The sequence below is a fragment of the Naumovozyma dairenensis genome, chromosome 6, assembly GCF_000227115.2.
Source record: "Naumovozyma dairenensis CBS 421 chromosome 6, complete genome".
Taxonomy (NCBI): domain Eukaryota; kingdom Fungi; phylum Ascomycota; class Saccharomycetes; order Saccharomycetales; family Saccharomycetaceae; genus Naumovozyma; species Naumovozyma dairenensis.
Window position 1 is genome coordinate 1,103,239 of NC_016484.1, and position 21,180 is coordinate 1,124,418.

At 31.4% G+C, this 21,180-nt stretch overlaps 11 protein-coding genes across 11 annotated transcripts; 7 read left to right on the forward strand and 4 right to left on the reverse strand.

The window, feature by feature from the left end:
• Positions 1 to 90: 90 nt before the first annotated feature.
• On the forward strand, positions 91 to 1,236 carry NDAI0F04540 (uncharacterized protein; the record flags this gene model as incomplete). Its single annotated transcript, XM_003670967.1, has 1 exon — positions 91 to 1,236. The coding sequence occupies one exon, from the start codon at positions 91 to 93 to the stop codon at positions 1,234 to 1,236; it is 1,146 nt and encodes a 381-aa protein (XP_003671015.1).
• A 1,195-nt stretch (positions 1,237 to 2,431) lies between these two features.
• Positions 2,432 to 3,226, reverse strand: NDAI0F04550 (uncharacterized protein; the record flags this gene model as incomplete). Its single annotated transcript, XM_003670968.1, has 1 exon — positions 2,432 to 3,226. The coding sequence occupies one exon, from the start codon at positions 3,224 to 3,226 to the stop codon at positions 2,432 to 2,434; it is 795 nt and encodes a 264-aa protein (XP_003671016.1).
• Positions 3,227 to 5,736: 2,510 nt separating this feature from the next.
• Positions 5,737 to 5,967, reverse strand: NDAI0F04560 (uncharacterized protein; the record flags this gene model as incomplete). The annotated part of the gene is made up of 1 exon (XM_003670969.1): positions 5,737 to 5,967. One exon carries the CDS (start codon positions 5,965 to 5,967, stop codon positions 5,737 to 5,739), a length of 231 nt encoding a protein of 76 aa, XP_003671017.1.
• A 786-nt stretch (positions 5,968 to 6,753) lies between these two features.
• SNA2 (Sna2p) lies at positions 6,754 to 7,011 on the forward strand (the record flags this gene model as incomplete). The annotated part of the gene is made up of 1 exon (XM_003670970.1): positions 6,754 to 7,011. One exon carries the CDS (start codon positions 6,754 to 6,756, stop codon positions 7,009 to 7,011), a length of 258 nt encoding a protein of 85 aa, XP_003671018.1.
• Positions 7,012 to 8,464: 1,453 nt separating this feature from the next.
• On the forward strand, positions 8,465 to 10,006 carry RBA50 (Rba50p; the record flags this gene model as incomplete). Its single annotated transcript, XM_003670971.1, has 1 exon — positions 8,465 to 10,006. The coding sequence occupies one exon, from the start codon at positions 8,465 to 8,467 to the stop codon at positions 10,004 to 10,006; it is 1,542 nt and encodes a 513-aa protein (XP_003671019.1).
• A 1,038-nt stretch (positions 10,007 to 11,044) lies between these two features.
• On the forward strand, positions 11,045 to 12,274 carry KRE28 (Kre28p; the record flags this gene model as incomplete). The annotated part of the gene is made up of 1 exon (XM_003670972.1): positions 11,045 to 12,274. The coding sequence occupies one exon, from the start codon at positions 11,045 to 11,047 to the stop codon at positions 12,272 to 12,274; it is 1,230 nt and encodes a 409-aa protein (XP_003671020.1).
• Positions 12,275 to 12,354: 80 nt separating this feature from the next.
• CAB1 (pantothenate kinase) lies at positions 12,355 to 13,554 on the reverse strand (the record flags this gene model as incomplete). The annotated part of the gene is made up of 1 exon (XM_003670973.1): positions 12,355 to 13,554. One exon carries the CDS (start codon positions 13,552 to 13,554, stop codon positions 12,355 to 12,357), a length of 1,200 nt encoding a protein of 399 aa, XP_003671021.1.
• A 965-nt stretch (positions 13,555 to 14,519) lies between these two features.
• On the forward strand, positions 14,520 to 15,530 carry APA2 (bifunctional AP-4-A phosphorylase/ADP sulfurylase; the record flags this gene model as incomplete). Its single annotated transcript, XM_003670974.1, has 1 exon — positions 14,520 to 15,530. The coding sequence occupies one exon, from the start codon at positions 14,520 to 14,522 to the stop codon at positions 15,528 to 15,530; it is 1,011 nt and encodes a 336-aa protein (XP_003671022.1).
• Positions 15,531 to 15,923: 393 nt separating this feature from the next.
• On the forward strand, positions 15,924 to 16,319 carry QCR7 (ubiquinol--cytochrome-c reductase subunit 7; the record flags this gene model as incomplete). Its single annotated transcript, XM_003670975.1, has 1 exon — positions 15,924 to 16,319. The coding sequence occupies one exon, from the start codon at positions 15,924 to 15,926 to the stop codon at positions 16,317 to 16,319; it is 396 nt and encodes a 131-aa protein (XP_003671023.1).
• A 272-nt stretch (positions 16,320 to 16,591) lies between these two features.
• On the reverse strand, positions 16,592 to 18,079 carry HLR1 (Hlr1p; the record flags this gene model as incomplete). The annotated part of the gene is made up of 1 exon (XM_003670976.1): positions 16,592 to 18,079. The coding sequence occupies one exon, from the start codon at positions 18,077 to 18,079 to the stop codon at positions 16,592 to 16,594; it is 1,488 nt and encodes a 495-aa protein (XP_003671024.1).
• Positions 18,080 to 19,088: 1,009 nt separating this feature from the next.
• Positions 19,089 to 21,107, forward strand: CBP1 (Cbp1p; the record flags this gene model as incomplete). Its single annotated transcript, XM_003670977.1, has 1 exon — positions 19,089 to 21,107. One exon carries the CDS (start codon positions 19,089 to 19,091, stop codon positions 21,105 to 21,107), a length of 2,019 nt encoding a protein of 672 aa, XP_003671025.1.
• Between the last annotated feature and the right edge of the window lie 73 nt (positions 21,108 to 21,180).

Here is a 21,180-nt window from a genome sequence, read left to right on the forward strand (position 1 = left end):
ACAATAGCCCTCAGGTAGTCCATTATAAAGCTTAGTAAATATCTGTATTAGCTACCACTTACAATAAAAGAAGGAAAAAACGGGGAAAAAATGGAACCGACAATGGATCAATTGCTTAATTCAGTCAATGAACATCAACAACAGCAACAACAACAACAACAACAACAACATCAAGCGCTTTCAGAACCTATATCACAGCAAGACCATGACCAAGACCAAGACCAAGACCAGTCGCAAGACCAACCGCCAGAGCAAGGGCAAGAACATGGACTTGACCATGAGCAAGGCCCATTAATAACTGTGGACCCTGCATCAACCTATCATAAGCCATCGCATGAACCTCAACGTCTTCATTTGGTGTTTCCTACCACTAGTAACAATAAAAAACTCAGTTTAAAGAGCCTTTCGAAATTTGTTATGGCAGAACGTAACGATTCCTTTAATTATTACTGTCAATTTTATGATGCTAAAAAGCAACAAACCTGTAACCAAGTACTTGAATTTCAAACAAAACAATCAAGAACAAGTCATCAAGCTGACAAATGTACAAGACATCTTCTTGAAGAACATAATTATATTCCAGATCCAATGACCATTCTATATCAAATGGATCACTCCTCTACAGTTTTCCAAAATGCATACCCAAATGACACTTTCCAAAAGATTCAACAAAACTTTGAAATGACTGCACCATCATATCCTAAACAATTTAGCGATTCATTTATTAGTTTTAAAAACGTTATGGTTCATAGTAAGATTCCAGCAACCATTTTGGAAAGCCCATTTTTCTTACATTTTGCCAAAAATTATATTTCTGGATATGATTCCTCTTGGACAAGAAGAAATTATGTCCAATGCGTTACACATTCAAACATATTAGATGGTAGTGGGCATCTCGTAGATGATTTGACATCTTCTTCTTCCATCAAGAAAAATAAAATTAAGAAACCTACAAGTAATACTGAGAGTACTAACTCGTTGAAAAATAAATCAAAAAGGAAACAGAGGAAACCACCATTACAATCACCTCAAATTGAACAACAAAGACTTTCTTTACAACAACAATTACAACAACAATTGCAAATACAACAACAAACACAAGAATTGGAACAACATCAACAACATTTCCAACAATTACAATTACTACCCCAACCCACCCACACACCTTCACAACAACAACAAACACAACAGCATTTACAGAACCTACAAAATTTGCCATTACAGAATCAAAGGTAATAGTAATAAAAAAAAAAAAAAGAATCCAAATTTTATTGTATTATTTATGCAGGTATCCAGGTACTGATCCGTTATTTACTTTTGCTTTGATCTAATCTAATTCTATATTCTTTATATATTCTAATATAATATAATATGGTATAATATGAGATAATATAATATGATATAATATAACATGATATAATATAATATTATTAAGAAATAATTTCCTAGTGGATGGTTGCCTTTTCTGTAGATCCTCTTTTAGTTGGTCAAGAGTCCTCAGAAGCTACTTTTTTCCTTTATCTTTTGAAAAAAATTCACCGATCTTGGCCATTACTGTTGGTCTCGTTACAATTTTTAGGGAAAATGCTAACAAAGCCTGTTACTCCATTAAAAGTTTATGAACTTGTCCCAGAACATGTCTAACAACATGATGTGATGTGATGTGCTATTAACTTATGAGTAATAAACGAGGAAGTTTTCTTCTATATATGGTTTACATAAGTACATATTTTTTTTCACCTATAACAGGGAAAGGAGCATACTGCCCCAAAGTAACGAGGAACCCCCAAATATAATTAGAACCAGGACAGAATGATGGAAACGAACAAAAATTAAAATAATATAAAATAAACAAATTGATAAATGATAAGTGAATCATACTATAATAGCCCATCGAATGGAAATAAAGGAGGCCGGAAGGGAAAAATGCTTACAATGAAAAATAAAATTAAAAAAATGGTTAATAACTAAAGTAGCAATAACTGTGCTAGTCTAACACTACATATATTATACTAAATATTAAATAGCGTACAATCGAATACTATCTTTTTTTTTAGTCAGTCGGATTGATTTGTCTTGCAAACGACAAAGCGATATATATTCTACGTATCGTAACGTAGTAACAAAAATAATGGTATTTATATTGAAAATAACAAACAGTAAGTACTCTATATTAAAACCCCTCTTATCTTCCAGAAAATCCAGCTCCTAGCCTTTATGGACTTAACAGACAGTATTGGCATACTATAGAACCCAAATGTGAAGCGATGAAAAAAAATTATATATAACATTTAACATTGATATCCATACATTGAAAACTTTCACTAACTCGTAGATGTATACTGCATTTTACGTGCAAGTTAGCACGTTGCATTTAGAACAAACTTATAATAAAAAAGAACAGTGCTTGTTCTTGTGTCCTATAACGTTTTCACACGATATTCCCACTTGTCTCAATGACATTTTGTCTAGCTGTTCCAACAGTGGGAGTACCCAGGGAATTTTCAATTTCTGCATAAGCTGCAGGATATTCCTCTGCCCAATATTTATCAATCGTTTCCTTAAACACTCGGAAAGCTACCACTTTATATTTTCCGAGTTCTGAGCCATCATCAATTAGGCGCCTCTGTCTGGTATTTTTGTTTCTGCACTGTTTATCTAATGGTTCGAACACATATTTTCTAAACCACCAATAAGTCTCAGAACCATCGTAAAAGAAATATGGAGTGTTATGAGCCCCTTCTGAATAAAGATATTCATTCATATGACATGCAATGATGTCCCAACTTGATGACGATCCGTTTGGTTTGCATTCAATAACATCTAACAAAAGCTTTATTTGGTTATGGGAGTTTAATTTTTCTATTTTCATATTCAGTTCTGAATTGAATACAAATAGGAATAAAGAAACAAACAATATAATGAATATTGAAAGGCAACCAAAAACTACAATCGTAAACATCCTTAAACAGGCAAAGGTGAAGGTAAGAACGATCAACAACATAATGAGAACGGCGGAACCTTCACCTTTGAGCTGGTGTATGTATTCATAGAATAAGTAAGTTATCCAAAATGAAAATCGATCCCTTGGAACCACGGAAGCTCTCACAGAATCGTTATATAAGAAAGATTGTTCCTCGCTAGGTTTACTCATCTTCGTTTTATTTCCCGAAGATTCAATACTCCTCAAAGTATTGTTTGGTTCTTGTTCTCCATTTAACTGCATGACTAGTTCAAAGAATTCTTAGTATACTTAGTTCGTAAACATAAATAAGCTCTTCTTGATAGTACAGAGTTATGTATTGACAACGTTCAGGTATAATATGTAGATTACTTATTCTATATGAGAAGCATAAGACATAATACCTTGAATACCTAAAGAGTTCTAAGGTTGGTAACCGTTCTCTGAAGTAGTTTCAGTTGCTATGTTACCATTAGAAGAGGTTCTTGCTTGAGAAGTTTGTCAAGTTCGGCGTGTCGCATCGCATCGCATCGCATACGCGTGTAATACACTTTGCTATGATGCTCGTTATACATACTTTGATCAGAATACAAATTACTAGTATTTAACTTATACTACCCCATTCTTAAGTCTGTTAACTTAAGTACGGTTTAGATCAACTAAATCAATATATTCTAATATAATATAATATGATATAATATAATATAATATAATATAATGTAATGTAAAATTATTAAGAAATAATTCCCTAATTCAATTTCATTGTTTGACTGTGCTGTAGTATTAAAATTCCTTACCTAAGCAGTTTATGGATAATTAGCAGGTATTTTAACGTGACTTTAAAAAGACTAATAATTATGGCGTTTATTGAAAGCCTCATAGAAAATAATGGAAAAAGAGGCGTCTCTTTTATAGCTACACAAACTCTCTAAATCAAATTAAATCAATTAGCATCGTAATTTCAGTTTATCTAAACCTACACAGGGTGCTTCCAGTTATTGTTATCTAATGAGGTATAGGAATACACATCTAGTTTTTATCTTCTATTCCATTATTTTTGTAGACCATAACACTAAGAAACAACAACAACAACTATTAAAAATATGAGTGAAAGGAATCAACAAAATAACGGGGATGGCCAAGATGGTGTCAGGTATGAAATGGAAACTATGAGTATAGCTCATGAACATAACATCGAAGCTGAAATTAATAATGAAGCTGAACACGATAATGAAGCTGATTTAATCTAATTGTCTATTTGATTTGCTATTAAAATATTCATTATTTTATGTACCTTACATATTATTATATAACAGAAGATATCAACTGGTTGGGCATCCTTGTGCCTCATTTTATACTGATAGGGTACCAGGTTTGGCTGAATTTGTGTCACTTTTTCTACCCAATTTTTTGTGTCACTTTTTTCCGCCGCAATTTTCAAATGAAAGTATGTAAAATACCATATGCATACATTCTAATCAGGCCTGGGACGGATTTGGATTAATGGATTGAAAAAACAAGGATTGGGGGCAAAACTTTTGAAAAAAAAGTAGGGTAGAAATCAAATTTTATGGATTGAGAACAGGGTTGGTCTATTCTGGCCATGGATTGGGGCATGGATTGAAAAAAAAATTGAAAAATAGTAGTCGTATAATATGATTTTTATAGTATTTTCTTATAAATTACATAATAAAAAATGGATTGGATTAGGATAGACTTTGGGTTAGGATAGGATTAGGACTGGATTGACGATTTTCACTGGGGATTAAAAAAGGTAGGGTAGGCCCGAAATCCCTTAGGATAGACCAAAAATCCTATCCCTCCCAGGCCTGATTCTAATAGATATGACATACGGACTGTGGTCTGGGTGTCTGGGAAACTCCGATATTCCCTACTTACGTTAAGAGTAGTTCCCCAATTCAAACTACATAAATAGGTAATATAACAGATTAATAATAAATAATAATAAATAACTCAAAGGGTTACGAGCAATTTAAAGTAATGTCACCAACATGGTTGCTTATATATATATATATATACGTTAGCTTATGACATACTCAGTGTCCAATATAATACAATACGATACAGAACCCTGCCTTATAAGTGGTAATGACACGTCCAGTGAACAAACGGAACCGAGTCGGCCCCGATGGTTGGCCCAACCATCGATAACCAGTATGGAAAGACTTATAACAAACAGGCTTGGTTGGATACAGTGTAATAATGCTAACAAAAATAATGTAATGTAATGTAATTTAATGTATAAGACTTCCGAGTAAATGCCGTCGAGGAAAACTATGTTTGTGTTTATACAAAAGAAGAAGGGTAAATGCTTTTGTCATATAGAAGAAGAGCAAAACAAAAGAGTAAAAATTAAGTATGTTGATAGAAATTATTCATTAAAAGTTATAAATTAGTACATATAGATAAATAGATAGATAGAGAGTTGGATAAGTAAGTAAGGTTAAAAATGGACTTAGAAAAATAAAAAGATCGAATAGTTCGGAGTAAAAAGAAATTGGAATAGAGAAATATTATTATTGTCTATTTGATTGTTTGATCGATTGATTGTCTGGATTCGAATTAATTTATTAAGATTGCAATTCTTTTTTCTTCTTTGTTGCTTGCTTGTTTGCTTTTTTCTTTGGAAAGAGTTAAAGAATCATTAAAAGAAAATAGAAACATGGGTATTAGAGAAGAATTTTAACAACCTTTCATTTGTTAAATAGAAAAAAATGGCAGCTGTTGTATATGAATTTAACTTATAATATAACTTAGAATAAGAAAGCGACACCAGCAGCTAAGGCAGCACCAAAGACACCTGCACCTAAAGAGTTAGTGGCAGCAGCACCAGTGGAGATACCAGAAGAAGTTGTGGCGTTAGAACCATTGGTTCCATTGGTACCGTTTTGAACTGGAACAGTTGGAACGGTACCGTTGGTAGCATTTTGAGCTTGGACAACAGCGATAGCAGCGACAATAGCGATGATACTCTTGAATTGCATTATAATTGATTGATTGATTGATTGATTGATTGATTGTGTGTGTTTGTTTATTATATTACTTATTTGTTGAATACAAAGAAAAAATGTTCTTTAAAAAAGAACGAGATTACATAGAACGATAAACAAGACAAGAAACGAGTGTGTATTGTGTTACTTTTTTTCCATTATTCCAGCTGTCCTTTTTATATAATAGGCCCTATTATGTGGAAAAAAAGAACAATAAGGGTGTCCCAAAGGGGAAATTGATCCTCCAAAACTTAAAATTCCAAAAGGGGTTTGAAGCCAACGGTTCGGGAAATTCTCACAGTTTTTTGACAGCTTTAAAAAATTGTCGAGCGAAAAGATACAAAGGATATATTAGCGTTATGTTACCTCTTAGCTAATTTTTTCAATTTTTTCAATTTTTTCAGTTTTTCTGAGAGACAACGCGACTGCGCATGTTAGAAGATTGTCAGAAAACCCATACATTCCTTGTTGGCTGTGTGAAAAGGAGGAAAGAGGCAGGGAGGAGAGAAAGAGAGGGAGAATAAAAATAAACAAGCAATCAAATCATAAGGTATTCTTTATTATATCGAAGTATCTCCACTTCCGTTGAGCCAAACTCGATTACGTTTATCATTCATTCATTATAAGGATGCTAATAATTTATATCTTTTCTTGCGTTTATTCTTTCTTTATGGAATGAATACTATATAGAAATATAGAAATTCGTTACCGACAACAGTAGCACGCACATCGTACATAAAGCAAGATCGTAATAAGAATAAAATAATATTTTAGAGGACAATGCATGCACGTGATTGGTTTTTAGTTTTCATTGCCATTTTTGTTCCACCATTAGCTGTTTGGGTTAAAAGAGGTATATGTTCAAAAGATTTCTTAATTAATTTAATTCTATTCTTATTAGGGTTCTTCCCCGGGTTAATTCATGCCTTATACGTTATTAGTTGTCATCCTTACGAAACTGATGGTAATCAAGGGTTGATTGGTTCTAGCCCTCCTCCACGTCCTCCTCAATCTGAAGGTTATGGTAGCATGGTATAACAAAAATCATAATACGCTTGTATCCAATTACGTACAAGATCTAGTTAAAAGAAAACAAAGGGAAAAAACAAGAAAAAGGAAAAGAAAAAGTTTTATAAGGTACGTCTGTATATCGTAATTTCTTTTTATTTACGTATTATAATATCATATATTCATTAATATCACCAAGAATGTTTCTCAACAAAATATGAAACGTACGTATCGTTCATGCATGATTAGACATTAACCATACACAATATATCAGTCATATTTTTCATATGACCATACGTACGTTCGTTCTGATCTGATCTGATCTCAGATATAGGGATATACGCAAATCATAGCATTCTTCCAAGGTCATCTTGATCTAAATATTTAGACCCTATTCATATACCTAATCCAAATATATTGAGTGCTGCATCTACATTGGTCTTATGTTCCCTTTTGGTAACCATGAATTCTCTTTCCACCTAACAAATTGCCGTACCGTAACCATAGTGTAGATCAACATTTCCCTTTTAAGAACAATCTAACTTAACTCCGAGAATTTCCAACAATAGAAGAAGAAGAACAAGAAGGTGTGGCATAGGGACTAACCGACTTACTTACATTAATTGTGCTTTTATGTAAAGCATATTAGTCTATTCAATAATAATGTTAAATGCAAATTAGAGACATACAAGACATTGATCGTTTGATATTTCTGATAAATAAAAAGCAAAAGAGATTCATATTTTTGGGCACTTGACAAAGAAACTTTCTACGAAACATAGCAATAGGAAGAAGTTGAAATATTAGAAAAGTACTGTCACAAACTAGTACCAACCTAAGCTAATACTGTGGGTACCTGTATACTAGGTCGAAAGTACAAATATAAATGCATATTATAGATATTGAAGATTTAGACCCAACTATCGCATGACTTTATAAAGGCATAAATAAAAGCAAATTTATAAAAATATAATCTTTTTGCATATTTAAATACTTTTTGTATCCCCTTTTAAGTGTCCTTGGTATTCTGTTTCTGTACTATCTTAATAACCCTTTATTTAACTAGACTTCTTTTCTCACCTATTAAGGTGGCGCCATTTGTTTGTTTTCTCGTCATATAAAACCAACAAATAGTTATAATAATTTGATGGTGATGGCCAAGTAATCAACTGCTTGTGTAGGGACTGTCGCTGAAGGGATAACGATGCCAAAGTAGTGAGAGAGTGTGCATGGTGGCTATACGGTGTGTAGGTACATAGGTACGTATGTAGTTATTGAAAAGTGATTAGTTTTCCGCGGCTTTGCAACTTTTTTCGGAATTTCAGTCGAAAAAAGAGAAACATTACGTAGCGGTGAAAAATTAAATGTATGTAAAAGAAGAAGCTCATCAAGTTGACCCAAATGTGTGGTGTGTTAAAAGTCTCATTATAGACATCGCTACCGGAAGACGTTTTCAAAACGAGAATATAATCCAATAAATAAAATGGACTTGTTAGGTGACATAGTGGAAAAAAACATCTCTTCTGATGAAGAGTCATTGGGCACAAATCATAATAATGATCATGACGATGACTTATTAAATTTTGAAATCAAAGAACATAAAGATTTGGATGATATATATCCCGAAAATAGTGCTAAGAATGGATTCCCAGAATTATATAAGCCAACAAAGATATCTTCATGGAAACAAAGATTAAGAGCTAAGAAAGTTCAACAAAAAGAAAAATCATCATCAAAGGACGAAATTCCGAGAGTAAGAAGAGAACCGATGGAAAGGAAAAAAGAAAATGTCATGTCTGAAGCACAATCTATTCATATGGAAAATTTGAATCGTATTAAAGATATGACTGATGAACAATTTCTTAATGAAAAGAGAGAATTATTAGAATCTTTAAATCCTAAATTAATTAAAAATTTATTATCTAAAATTAATAAAAGGTTAGATAATGATACCAATAATAGTACTGCTTTGTTTCCTGAAGTGGAAGGTGCATCAGGTACGTGGGTTGGTGGTATAAATGAAAATGTTGTTCCAACAACGAATGACATAAACAAGTTACCATCATTATTAGATGATGAACAAGTTAAAAAAGTATTAAATATTCAAGATTTAAGTTTAAACGATTCTGATGGAAACGAACCACAAAAGGAGGTCCGTTTTGAAGGAGAAAATAATAAAACAATAGATCATGATGATGAAGCTAATGTAAGTGTTTATGATGATTATGATGATGTCGATGATGTAGCTCCTTTGGATTATCAAATGGCACAAACAATAGATCATATGTCGAATGAAGAATTAATGAAAGATGTACATTTCATTACTCATAACCATAACCATAGTCAAAATGATGAAGAAATGGAAGGTGAAGAAGATGTAGATGTAAATCTTGATATTAATGATCCCGATTTTGATTCTAAATTACATGAAAAATATTTCCCCGATTTACCTAAAGATATTGATAAATTGAAATGGTTTCAACAAGTTCCAAATTTACCTGAAAATGGAAATGAGAATGGTATAATTATTGAAGATGTATCACAATGTCGATTTGATTTCAATGGTAATTTAATTCCACCAACAAGGAAAATTGATAATACCACACATTCTGCATTACATCATCATGCTACAGATCCACAATTAGCAGGTTATACTATTCCTGAATTACAACATTTATCCATATCGAATTTCCCCTCACAAAGATGTATATCTATTCAAATCTTGGGTAGAATTCTTTATAAATTGGGGAAACAAACATATTATCAATTAATCCCCGAAGTGGATGTAGAGACTTATCAAGAAGATGGTAATATTGACAATGTTATGAAGAGAATATATTCCATGTTTTGGGATTTATGTAAGACATGTAATGTGATTGAATCTTTGGAGATTGCAGCAAATGAATCATTTACGAAGAATTTATCTGTAAGAAATTATGCCATTGATGCATTATGGCTTTGGCGTAAAGGTGGTGGTGATTTCAGAATCAGCGAAGAAAAACGAGGAAAAACGGATTCCAACTAAGCAACCAGAGAAACCGTGCTGTATTATATAATATAACTTTATAGAAGTAGTGTAATTCTCTTTATAGAAAAAAAAATCTCAACATTAAAACACTATTTGTTTCCGTTAATTCAAATCAAAACGATCAAATTAACAAGCAAATAGTAGTTCAAGAAGAGAGAATTTTCATTATTTTCTCACCTTGATTAGAAAGTACTCATATGCATATGAATATTGGTCAAAGATGAAAAAAAGAAAAAAAAAAGGCAAGTCAATGCCCATTCCAACCGAAAATTGACAAGCAAAGGAAAATCTCATTCAATCAGAAATAGATTGCTCTATCTCGAGCATATCATTAATAGCAAAAATTGATTGAAGAACTCAATCAGGGCGCTACAATTGATATGGATTGATGTTAAAAGAGGAAAACCCCCAAGATCATCAATTCGAACTGGAAATGGTAATTAAAAAACCAGGAGAGAAAACAAGTAAATATGGTACTTTTATTCTTTGCACAGAGACACATTGACTTAATATCTTACGGAATGATAGGGAATACGATAATATTCCTATATTTTATTTATCCACATTAAATCAACTTAAGTTGTGCAAGTCAGATTGAAGAATTGGTAGTATGTTTTCTTCAAACAGGGGGAGGCCTCTCCCCTTCGAGATCGGTACTCCTTATAGTTTTTTCTTAAGGGAACTCATGAATAAATACACTTGGTATTCTCTCAAGACAATTTCTTTATCTCTGTCTCTTTATAACAGACATATGTTAAAGTCAAATAACGACATCTAACAATATTTTTTCCAGAAAATTTTTCAGTGCTTTTCTCCGCAGGGTAACACACACAGACATATAGAATTCTTTGGTGACACAGTTTATTTATTTCAATTCAATATAAAACAATATAGAACAATGTACAAATGCGTTTAGTTAACAAGAAATGAGTTGATTAGGGAAAAAGGAATCTAGGAAACCAGACTCAGATAAAGATATATATACTCTGTTGCGAACTCAAATATGAATGGCCAGTAGTAGTACCTATTCCTGCAATGATATCTAATGACGATGACGATTATATGGATTATATAACTTCCACTAAATATGAAGGTCAATTAGATGATCTTCTTATGGAGATTACTCAAATGAGTGAACAATTTTTACATGAACAAGAACGGAAAGTAGATTCTACATTGAATGAAATTACTCAAAGTGTTGAGACAATGAAACAAGATAATAATACATTGATAGAAACGCAATCGTCAGGAGCAGGGACAGGCACGGACACAGCGATGATGATGATTGATATAAAAGATTTCCCTTCCAATATTGAGAAATTTAATAAATTATTAGAATTATTGAAAATGGTACATTTAGATCAAGATTCATTAGATTATTTCTTACGATATACCGTATTGTCTAATGATGGTTCTAAGAATAAACCATTATCATTGAAATCAATTGATGATCCACAATTTGTTTCATTAGAAAGGGAAGTTGATAATTTACAAAATAATGAAATTGCTCAACAATTGAATGAAATTAATGGAACCAAATTGAAAATTTTCAAAATTAATGATACTATTTTCCAATCTAATAATGAATTAAATGAACTTTCTTTAAATCTTGGTAATGAAATTGATGAATGTTGGGATTTATTAAATGAATTTAATGATTTGAAAGATAAAAAATTGAATTCTACTACAAAAAATGGTGTTAAAACCTCCCGTGAAAACGATCCTGTAAATGATACATATAACGAATTTAAAAAATTGAATGATCAAAATGTTAAATTGACAAAATTAAATGATGAAATGAATTTAGTTCAAAAATCCGTTGCAAGATTTAAAAACAAAACTCATAAATATGACGATAAAGATAAAGATACGAACGGTAATGATGAAATAGATAAAGAGAAACAAACGCTCGAAGTTTTAAATGGGTTGATTAAGCTTTTTGAAAATACATTTATGAAAATATCTTCTAACTTAAATAACCTCAAAATTTCCCCCGGAAAGAGACAAATTGAATTTGAAATTAATAATAAATACAAGATTATACTTATATTGTCACAATATGGGAATGACGAAAGATTGTCAGATATAAAGATTACTAGAATTGATGACTCAAATGATGATGATGATCTGAATTGTAAACGATTAGAGAAGGATTTTAATTTGAAATTTCATCTTGATGGAAGTGGAGATTACGGGAATAGAAAGAAAAAATATTCAATATTTGAAATAATGGAGTCGATAATTGAAAGAATTGAGAAGCTATGAAAATATATAGTCTATGGTTGTTGTTTTTTATTATCTCTTGATAATATATACGTGAGCCTCGAGTATTGATATCATTATTATCATATAGGAGTAGGATCTAAGAAGGCACCCATTGCACCAAGATAACCTTCATGTTTTAAGAAAAAAGCTTGCTTTGAAGATTGAGACCAAAAATTTATTGCATAACTTAAAGTATTCATTGTTGTTAAATGACCTCTAATATATGATCCACCAAAATAAATATTTTGTACGTTATGTATCTTGGCTTGTAAATAAGCAATTTGACCAATATTATTTGAAATTGCATATAATAAACTTTTACAAATATCAGAATTTTGGAAACTTTTATTTAAATTTCTTTTTATGATATCTGTGGTATTAGTTGTCAAGCTTGTACTTTTTCCGTTGTTACTGTTGTTATTTTCTATAAGTGCATCATTGTTATGATCTATTATTTGTTGAGAGACTTTTTTTGTTGATGAATTATTCGAGGATATAGATCTATCTTGAAATACTTTACCGAATGAACTTGCAATATTTGAAGATTTTAATCCAATTTTATTATAGTCTGTACCATATATGTCTCCGACAAGCATATCTACATTTGTATTATCACCATCTTGTGCCAATTTTAACATTTCATCGTATGATTTGGCACCTGTGATTAATGATAATAATCCCCAAAGAGTCCCACCACCCAAAGAGGATCCACCTACTCTTTCAAATACAGACGGTTGAATTACTTTTAAAATGGATACACCTGAACCGATATTAACTAAAAGGTATGGATAAATTTGTTCATTATTTGTGTTTGAGGAGGAATTTAATGAGGAAGAAGATTGTGAAGATGTAGAAGATCTTGATTTTGACTTAATTAATTGTATACCATCTTGAGTATTATATGTAAATACTTCATTAGGTACTTCATGAATAAAGAAATCAAGACCATTAATTAAACATTTCATTTCATCTTTTTGTTTTATTGAATGGATTTTTTTAAATTCCCAATTTAATAAATCATAAAACTTGAAAGCACCACCACCTGTAGCGATTATACGAGTTGTAGAATAATTGTTGTTATTATATGATTCGATTATGGAATGTAATAATTTTATAAATTTTTCAATTAATTCTGTTTCAACTGTATTAAAATATAATTTATAACTTTGGATTGGTGAGAATATGACTTTTGCAAGTGTACCACCAATGTCGATGGCTATTGTGAATAAATTGGAATCATAGTTACAACCATTGTATTGTATTTCTAATTCTTGTTGCATTATTTTTTTATGAGGGTATATTCGAGAGTTTGAAAAGGGGATTGGTATATGTATGGATATATGAGAGATGATGGTGGTCAATTGGTAGGTATCAATTGAGTGACAAAATGCTGCGGTTGCGGTTGTTTTATTTATTGTCAGTGTGAGATCTAGGTATGCGATATAAGATCTTATGTGCAGCGGGACAGGCTCAGGAAAATATGATACGATTGAATGAGTAATTGCAGCAGAGCGGGTATATAAACATATACATATGTGTGTGTGTGTGTGTGTGTGTATTGAATATATACTAGAAAGTGAATAGGTTGTTTTATATATGGGTTATTGTACTATGTGATCTAAGCTGATGTGCTCGTTTAGATCTACTATACACAACACTCTATATATCGGCCGTGATATGTTATGTTATGTTATGTTATGTTATGTATGCACGTATGAATCATATACATATAATTCATTTACACACTAAATGATTGATTCATTCATTTTATTGATTGATTGATTGATTGTTTCAGCAGTTTCCAACAATGGTTCCCGCAGGGTAACACCAGGGTGCGTACGTCGTGACAATCCTATTCGTGCGTACCCGCAATGAGGACTGCGGATATGTTTTCCATAGTTCCAGGATCCTCGGAGGATCCAGAAATATTTGGATCACGCTATTGGATTCTTAGACTTAAAGTCCCGTGCCTCTCTCCAGACGGCCTGTAACCACGTGCCGGAAGACCCATGCACCCGCAGGCGACCATCAACAAATTCTCGAAGAGGAACACAAAGAAGAATCTAGAAGAAGAATAATGCTGTCCATATGCGTCAGTCTTGACCATTATTACATTACTGTACGTATTGTCAATTGTCATAGCATAAATATAAGTAATACTAATAGTAGTGAGTCTGGCAATTGACCCAATTATATACCCAAGATAAAGCATTGCAAAACACACAGTATATATAGACAAGGGAAGATGGTCCAAGATAACATTAAACAACTTATTCATGAAAAATATGAAAAGGCCATTCAATCTGGTACTTTGAAATTGGCTGAAACCACTTCAAAAAAGATTAAAGATTTAAAATCTGGTATCCAATGTTTAGTCACTTTAGCTCCTAATTTGAAAAAGAAGCAATCAAATGATTCCACTGAGAAGGATGATTCAATTGATCCATTCATCAATCCAAACCCAGATGTAGTCATCTCAGATGATTTGAATAATGATGGTGATTATCAATTACTATTAAATAAATTCCCAATTATTCCAGAACATTCTATTTTAACAACAAAGGAATTCCAAAGTCAAACTTCCGCTTTAACTCCAAAAGATTTATTAACCACTTATCAATTATTATGTAAATTGGATGCCGATGATGAAGATGAAGAAGAATTCACTTCTAGACATTTGGCCTTCTATAATTCAGGTGCTCATAGTGGCTCTTCTCAAGATCATAAACATTTACAAATTGTTGAATTACCATCTAAATTGATTCCATTCCAACAATCTCTTTGTAATGGTAAAGAACATTTCTTACCAACTTTCAATTCAGAACCTTTACAAGATGATAAAATCTCTTTTGCTCATTTCGTCTTACCATTACCTGAATCATCTGAAGATGTTAATGAAGATTTATTAGCAATGTGTTATATCTCTCTTTTACAAAGAACTTTAACCTTTTTCCAAGATTGGACTAATGAAAGACCAAACTTATCCAAAAGTTATAACGTATTATTAACTAAAAATTGGATTTGTTTGATTCCACGTTCAAATGCCACTGCAGAAATTAAACAAACTCCAGAAGATTCTGAAGAAATTGATTTGAAATTATCAATCAATTCATTAGGGTATGTCGGTATGATCTTAACTAAAGATGAAAAGGAATTTAATCAAATCGTTTCTAATCCACAAATTGTTGATGAACTCTTATTAAGCTGTGGGTTCCCAAACACTTTTGGTCAAAAACCAACTGAATACCACTATTAGAGTCTCCTGTTTCTCTTTTCCATTACACGCAACTATATATATATGTATATGTATATGTATATGTATATATTGAATAGCTAGCTAGATAGACAGATAGATAGATTTCTTTTCTAAATTTTTATAACAACTCTTTCATGAATACACTTTAAAACACTTCAACATTTGCCTCTTCACCTCTTCCTTATTTGTTTTCCCTCTGTCACACCATCTGCCCAATCAAAATTTATCTTTAACGGCCTTTTCGCTATTTTTTTGGTTCTTCGCCTGTTGAAAACGTTATATAAGAAAACCACTGAAAAAATATATATACAAGGGAGAAATAATCCTTCAAGAAGTTGAAGCAAATAGAACAAATAAACAGCAATAATTAACCAACCAACCAACTAACCGAATATGCCACAATCTTTTACTTCTATTACAAAAATTGGTGATTACATTTTAAAGACCCCCATCTTAAACAAATTTTGTGTCCCCGTAGCAAATAAATTTATTAAATATTCAGGTTATAGACAATTAGGATTAAGATATAATGATCTTTTCGCTGAAGAATCTCCAGTAGTACAAACTGCTATACGAAGATTACCTGCTGATGAATCATACGCAAGAAATTATAGAATTATTAGAGCTCATCAAACTGAATTGACTCATCATCTTTTACCAAGAAATGAATGGATTAAAGCTCAAGATGATGTCCCTTATTTATTACCTTATATATTGGAAGCTGAATTAGAAGCAAATGAAAAATTAAAATTAGATAATTTAGAAGTGGTATCACCAACGAAAAAATAATCGCAAATGATCTATACGATCTACTTACATTTTTTATTTATTCATAACATATATTTATTTTTTGTATATTCGTCTATAGGGAATTAGAAAAGACAAAAAACATTCCAAAAACAGAACAGAATCAAAACGTAATAGCTATTTTTGTTTTATTTAAAATTTATTTTTTTCATTAATTTTACATTCTATAAATTGGCATGGCAAATTTGACATGCTTTTTTTATGGTACTTAATATTACATAGGATAATAATAATACGAGCAGATCTTACGTATCTCACTTCTTCTTCTTCTTCTTATTATTATTATTATTATTATTGGAGGGGATCAAAGTTAATCTCCTTAACAATTTGTTAATAATTTTCTTAACTTTAATCTTATTAACGTCATTTGACATGGTCTCAGTTTCATGTCCATGAGATGAATTCCAACTTGAATCCATTAATGTATCGTTCTTCAACATTAACTCATCCGCATTATCATTTCCTTCTTCTAAATTTTGCTCAACGACTTGTTCTACATTATCTTTTGTCACACTAGGAGTTCTCGTACCCTCATTATCATTCGTATGAGCATCTAAAATATCATAAACTTTACTTTCAAAATTAAATGAATGATAATTCTTGGCCTTTTTGTTATGAATCCCCTTCGTATCATCCATAGAATTGGTATTATTGTTGTTAATATTATTAGAGCTAATAAATGTTGATAAATACGGACTAATAGGTCTCTTGGTAGGATAATTTGATGCTGTAGATGATACTGTAGGTGATGATGATAATGGTATTGATGAAAATAATAATTGTTTAGAATAATTACCCATTCTTTCTTTTTGTTTATTAATCTTTAAGGTATTTAATGTAGAAACGCTTGTGTTTGTATTAGCTTTAAAGTTATTGTTATTATTCATAGATATAATAGATGAATTTGGTGAGTTTGTTAGTGACATTGAATTGAAATTAGAAAATGACGGTTTAGGTGTCAAAAATGGAGAGTCATTAATAATACCAGGAACAATTGTTGCGTTAGGAATACCTGCTGTCACATGTCGTATAGGTGATAACAATTTGTTTTCAGTATGTTGTTCCTCCTCTTCATTTCCATCTTGTTCATTTTCATCATCTTCTGGAATCTTCGTTGTGTCTGAATCAGAAAATCCATCATCTGATCTAGAGAAAGGTTTATTAGTAACATATGATAAATGGAATTCAGGTGCAGAATCACATCTCTTATGCCTTTCATTTATTTTATCAAAATTAAAACCACTATGGAATGATCTCTTGGTTGGTTTAGGCATCATCATTATAACTTCATTTAAATCAATCATTGTTTCGTCTGCTAGTGGACCATTGTGAAAGGACAAAGATTTGGTCCTCAAATGATTGGATTCTCCCTTTACATAAGAATTCATCACGTTTCTTCTATAAGCTTTGCTATTTCTTAAAGACGATGGTGATACTGCCTTAGTAGAAGACATATAAAGAGGCATTTTCATAATAACAGGTGTAGCATCTGAGGTAATAGGAAGATCCGTTGTGACCTTTGTAGGCGTAGATGCACCAGAATCAAATGAATCCGATAATGGTGAGGATATAGGAGCTTGTACTGGAACGCTTGACGTTTTCAAGAATTGGAAATCGCTTGAAATGGCTAATGATCTTCTATGTCTATGACCATACATTTTTTTAGAAGAATTGGTACCAATTGAATGATTAAGTGGGGTTATATCTCTTGATACTGTTAAATGGTCTTGTGTGCTGGCCATTTCTAATAAAAGAAAAATAAGCAAATACCTAAGTGAAGGGATAAATAAAATAATCTTTATAATTCTATTAGTTGGTATGCTATGATAAGATAAGAGTACAAAAAAAGCGAGTGAGTTAGAAGACGTATAAGTTAATCGTCTTCTTTTTGGAATGAAATATCTTATCAAAGAGAAAGGCACACACACACACACACCTAAGCAGTAGCAGCCACGACTAAGGACACACAAGTGATACCAGCAATAGTTCTTCTTCCTCTTAGAAGTAAGTTCAAATTCAATTGGAATTGCTATATCTTTTCTTAGATCTATATACTAACTTGTTTCTGTATACGTAACTACTTAGCTATAGTACCTAGAGTTTCATAGAATTTATGGTAAACAAAAATTTTTCAAAATGCCACCGACAGATTTTACAAAGTTAACTGCGGGGGGATTATTATTAGTGGTGTGTCACCAAAACAAAAGAAGAAGACAGTTTCAATATGGGAAGAAGATACTCATATATTTTGGCACAAGGTACTCTATTTTAATATGAGAGTATTAATTCCTTTTAAAAGATCAATTTATTCGTTTTTATCACCAATGTGCATTCTGTTAGATGTAATTTATTTATTTTTCACTACTCTTTATTACCTTATCTTCTCTCACAAAGTTAAAATTTTATATAATCTAGCCTTAGAAAAATTTCAATACTTAACTACACAAATCTTTCTAGTTATTATAACATACTGTTTAACTACATTTACCCATAACTTTTTTACCTTCTCTCTTTTGAAATGTAATTGTCTTTCTTACTATCTCAATACTTAGGGTACGTCTTTTTATAAAATATTCTCGAAAAGGCGTAATAATAAGTATTGATATTAGCAGAAAAGCTGTAACTAACGTTATATTCTCAGGATTAAGTCGAGTACACATGAATGCTTCCCCAGTTCAAGGGCAATAATAATTATCAACTGCTCTGAGACGTTAGAATCATTCTTAATTATAAACGAATTATAACTACTTGATGTTTTGCTATGTAAGATGCAATAGTAGTAACATTTCAAAGAGCTGGTCAACCACATCTATTTTGAGAATAGCCACTATAAAGAAGAGTTACTTAACGAGCTCTCAAATATACCAATCATTGAAAGATAAATTGACAGCCACAATTGTCAATAATGAACCACTGACTCCACATATAAAGAAGGATTTTCAAAAGTACTGGAAGCTTCTCCCGCAACAGTTCTCTAAACAAAATAATCATGATAATGAAACTATATTGAACCAAATTGATATGACCACTTTCATGAATTTTATAAACAAATCTAAAGGAATATCTTCTACTGCTCGAGGTATTTATAGAAGAGAAATAATATATCTGATTAAACAGAACCTAACATTGGTATTCCAACTCATTGGTTTATTATCGCGGCAAGATGAAAGTCAAGCTACGTATTTGGAATCATCACCATCATTATCATCTCCAACTGATATATTACATTGGTGTTTAAATGATTCAGTAAGAACTGCAGATGTCGTAATGGCAGCTGATTTATATCTGCTATTTTACAAAATATATCCACATGAAAAGATATATCCGACATACCAATCAAGATTAATTAATGCCCTTTCATTCGATAACCCTTTATATGATCATATTCATCTCATCAAGTACTTAGAATTACACAAACTATGGGCTGATAAACATTTACAATATACTCCTACTCCATTACAAACTTCCATTCTATCCAATAAGGCAATATCATTAAGGAATTCACCTTCCTTATCTAAAACAACTTTAGAACTTTTACTAGATACACATTTTTTACCCAATGATCAACTAAGAGATGATCAAATTGTAATTGCATATCAATTAATTGATGAAAACTATAAATTAAATAACGCCAGTGGGGTTTTCTCTAATTGGCTTAAAATCAAAGATCATTATATTTCCATTACAAAACATGATCCACGGATTATTTATAAGATCATTAAAATATCCACACAAAATATCATTTATAGAACCATTTGTAAGGAAATTTTATGGCAATTATCCCCACAATACTATTGTAATAACCCATTATTATTACCTGCCATTATAGACTATGCCACTGAAGTCAATTCTTTATCATTAACTAAGGAAATCATGAATAATATTAATCTTCATACAAAACCAGAAAATTATCAAGTCGTATGGTTTACCAAAAGATGTCTTTCATCTCTTCTAAAGATGCATTTAAAATTTAATGATTCAGATGGTGTAGATCGGGTATTAAGACAAATTAATGAAAAATTTGGCAAACATTCACAAGAAAATTATCAAGCCATCATTTCTCATTTACTTCAAAGTCAAGATATACAAAATTTTGCAAAAGCTATGAACCTTGTAAATAAATTCCCCCCAGAAACAGCTTTGTTATCCTATGGAACAATTATTAATAGACTAATCAATTGGGAAACGAAATCTAATGGTAATATCGATACTAATAACAGTAATGCTAACATCTTAAACCCCATGGCTTCAATCAATGAACTATTATTAAAAGCACATAAGTACGACCCTAAACATTTAAATTCATTATGGAACATCATAGCAGCATTATACTTCAAGAGACTGCTTAAATTAACCTTTTCAGTAGAGAACCAATCGAAAGAGAACGATGCCATTAATACAACATCTTTAGATATTGCAAAATATATCTACGTTAATTGTACACAAAATTCATATCCTTGGTCAGAGATTGATAGTAACCCATTTTCAAACCCATATCCCCATAAAGTAAAGTTGAAAATTACAAATAGTAATAAATTTGTAATATTAAGGAATATTGCCATGACCGCTATCGAACAAGTAAGACAAGATATATTCCTTTGGTGTTGTGCGGAGTTATATAAAAATGGTATGTCCGTTAAGGAATTAAAAATCCATTGGAACATTATGTTGAAGCATTCCTTGAGAAAAATTGAATTTAAAGATAAGAAACATGTTACCGATCAATTAAAATCAAAAGAAGTTAAATTTATTAAACATTTGTTGAAATAAAAGTGAGACCACTATACTCTTTTGTGAATATCTATAGACTTTTTATTAATTACCTTCATATTTATATAATGCA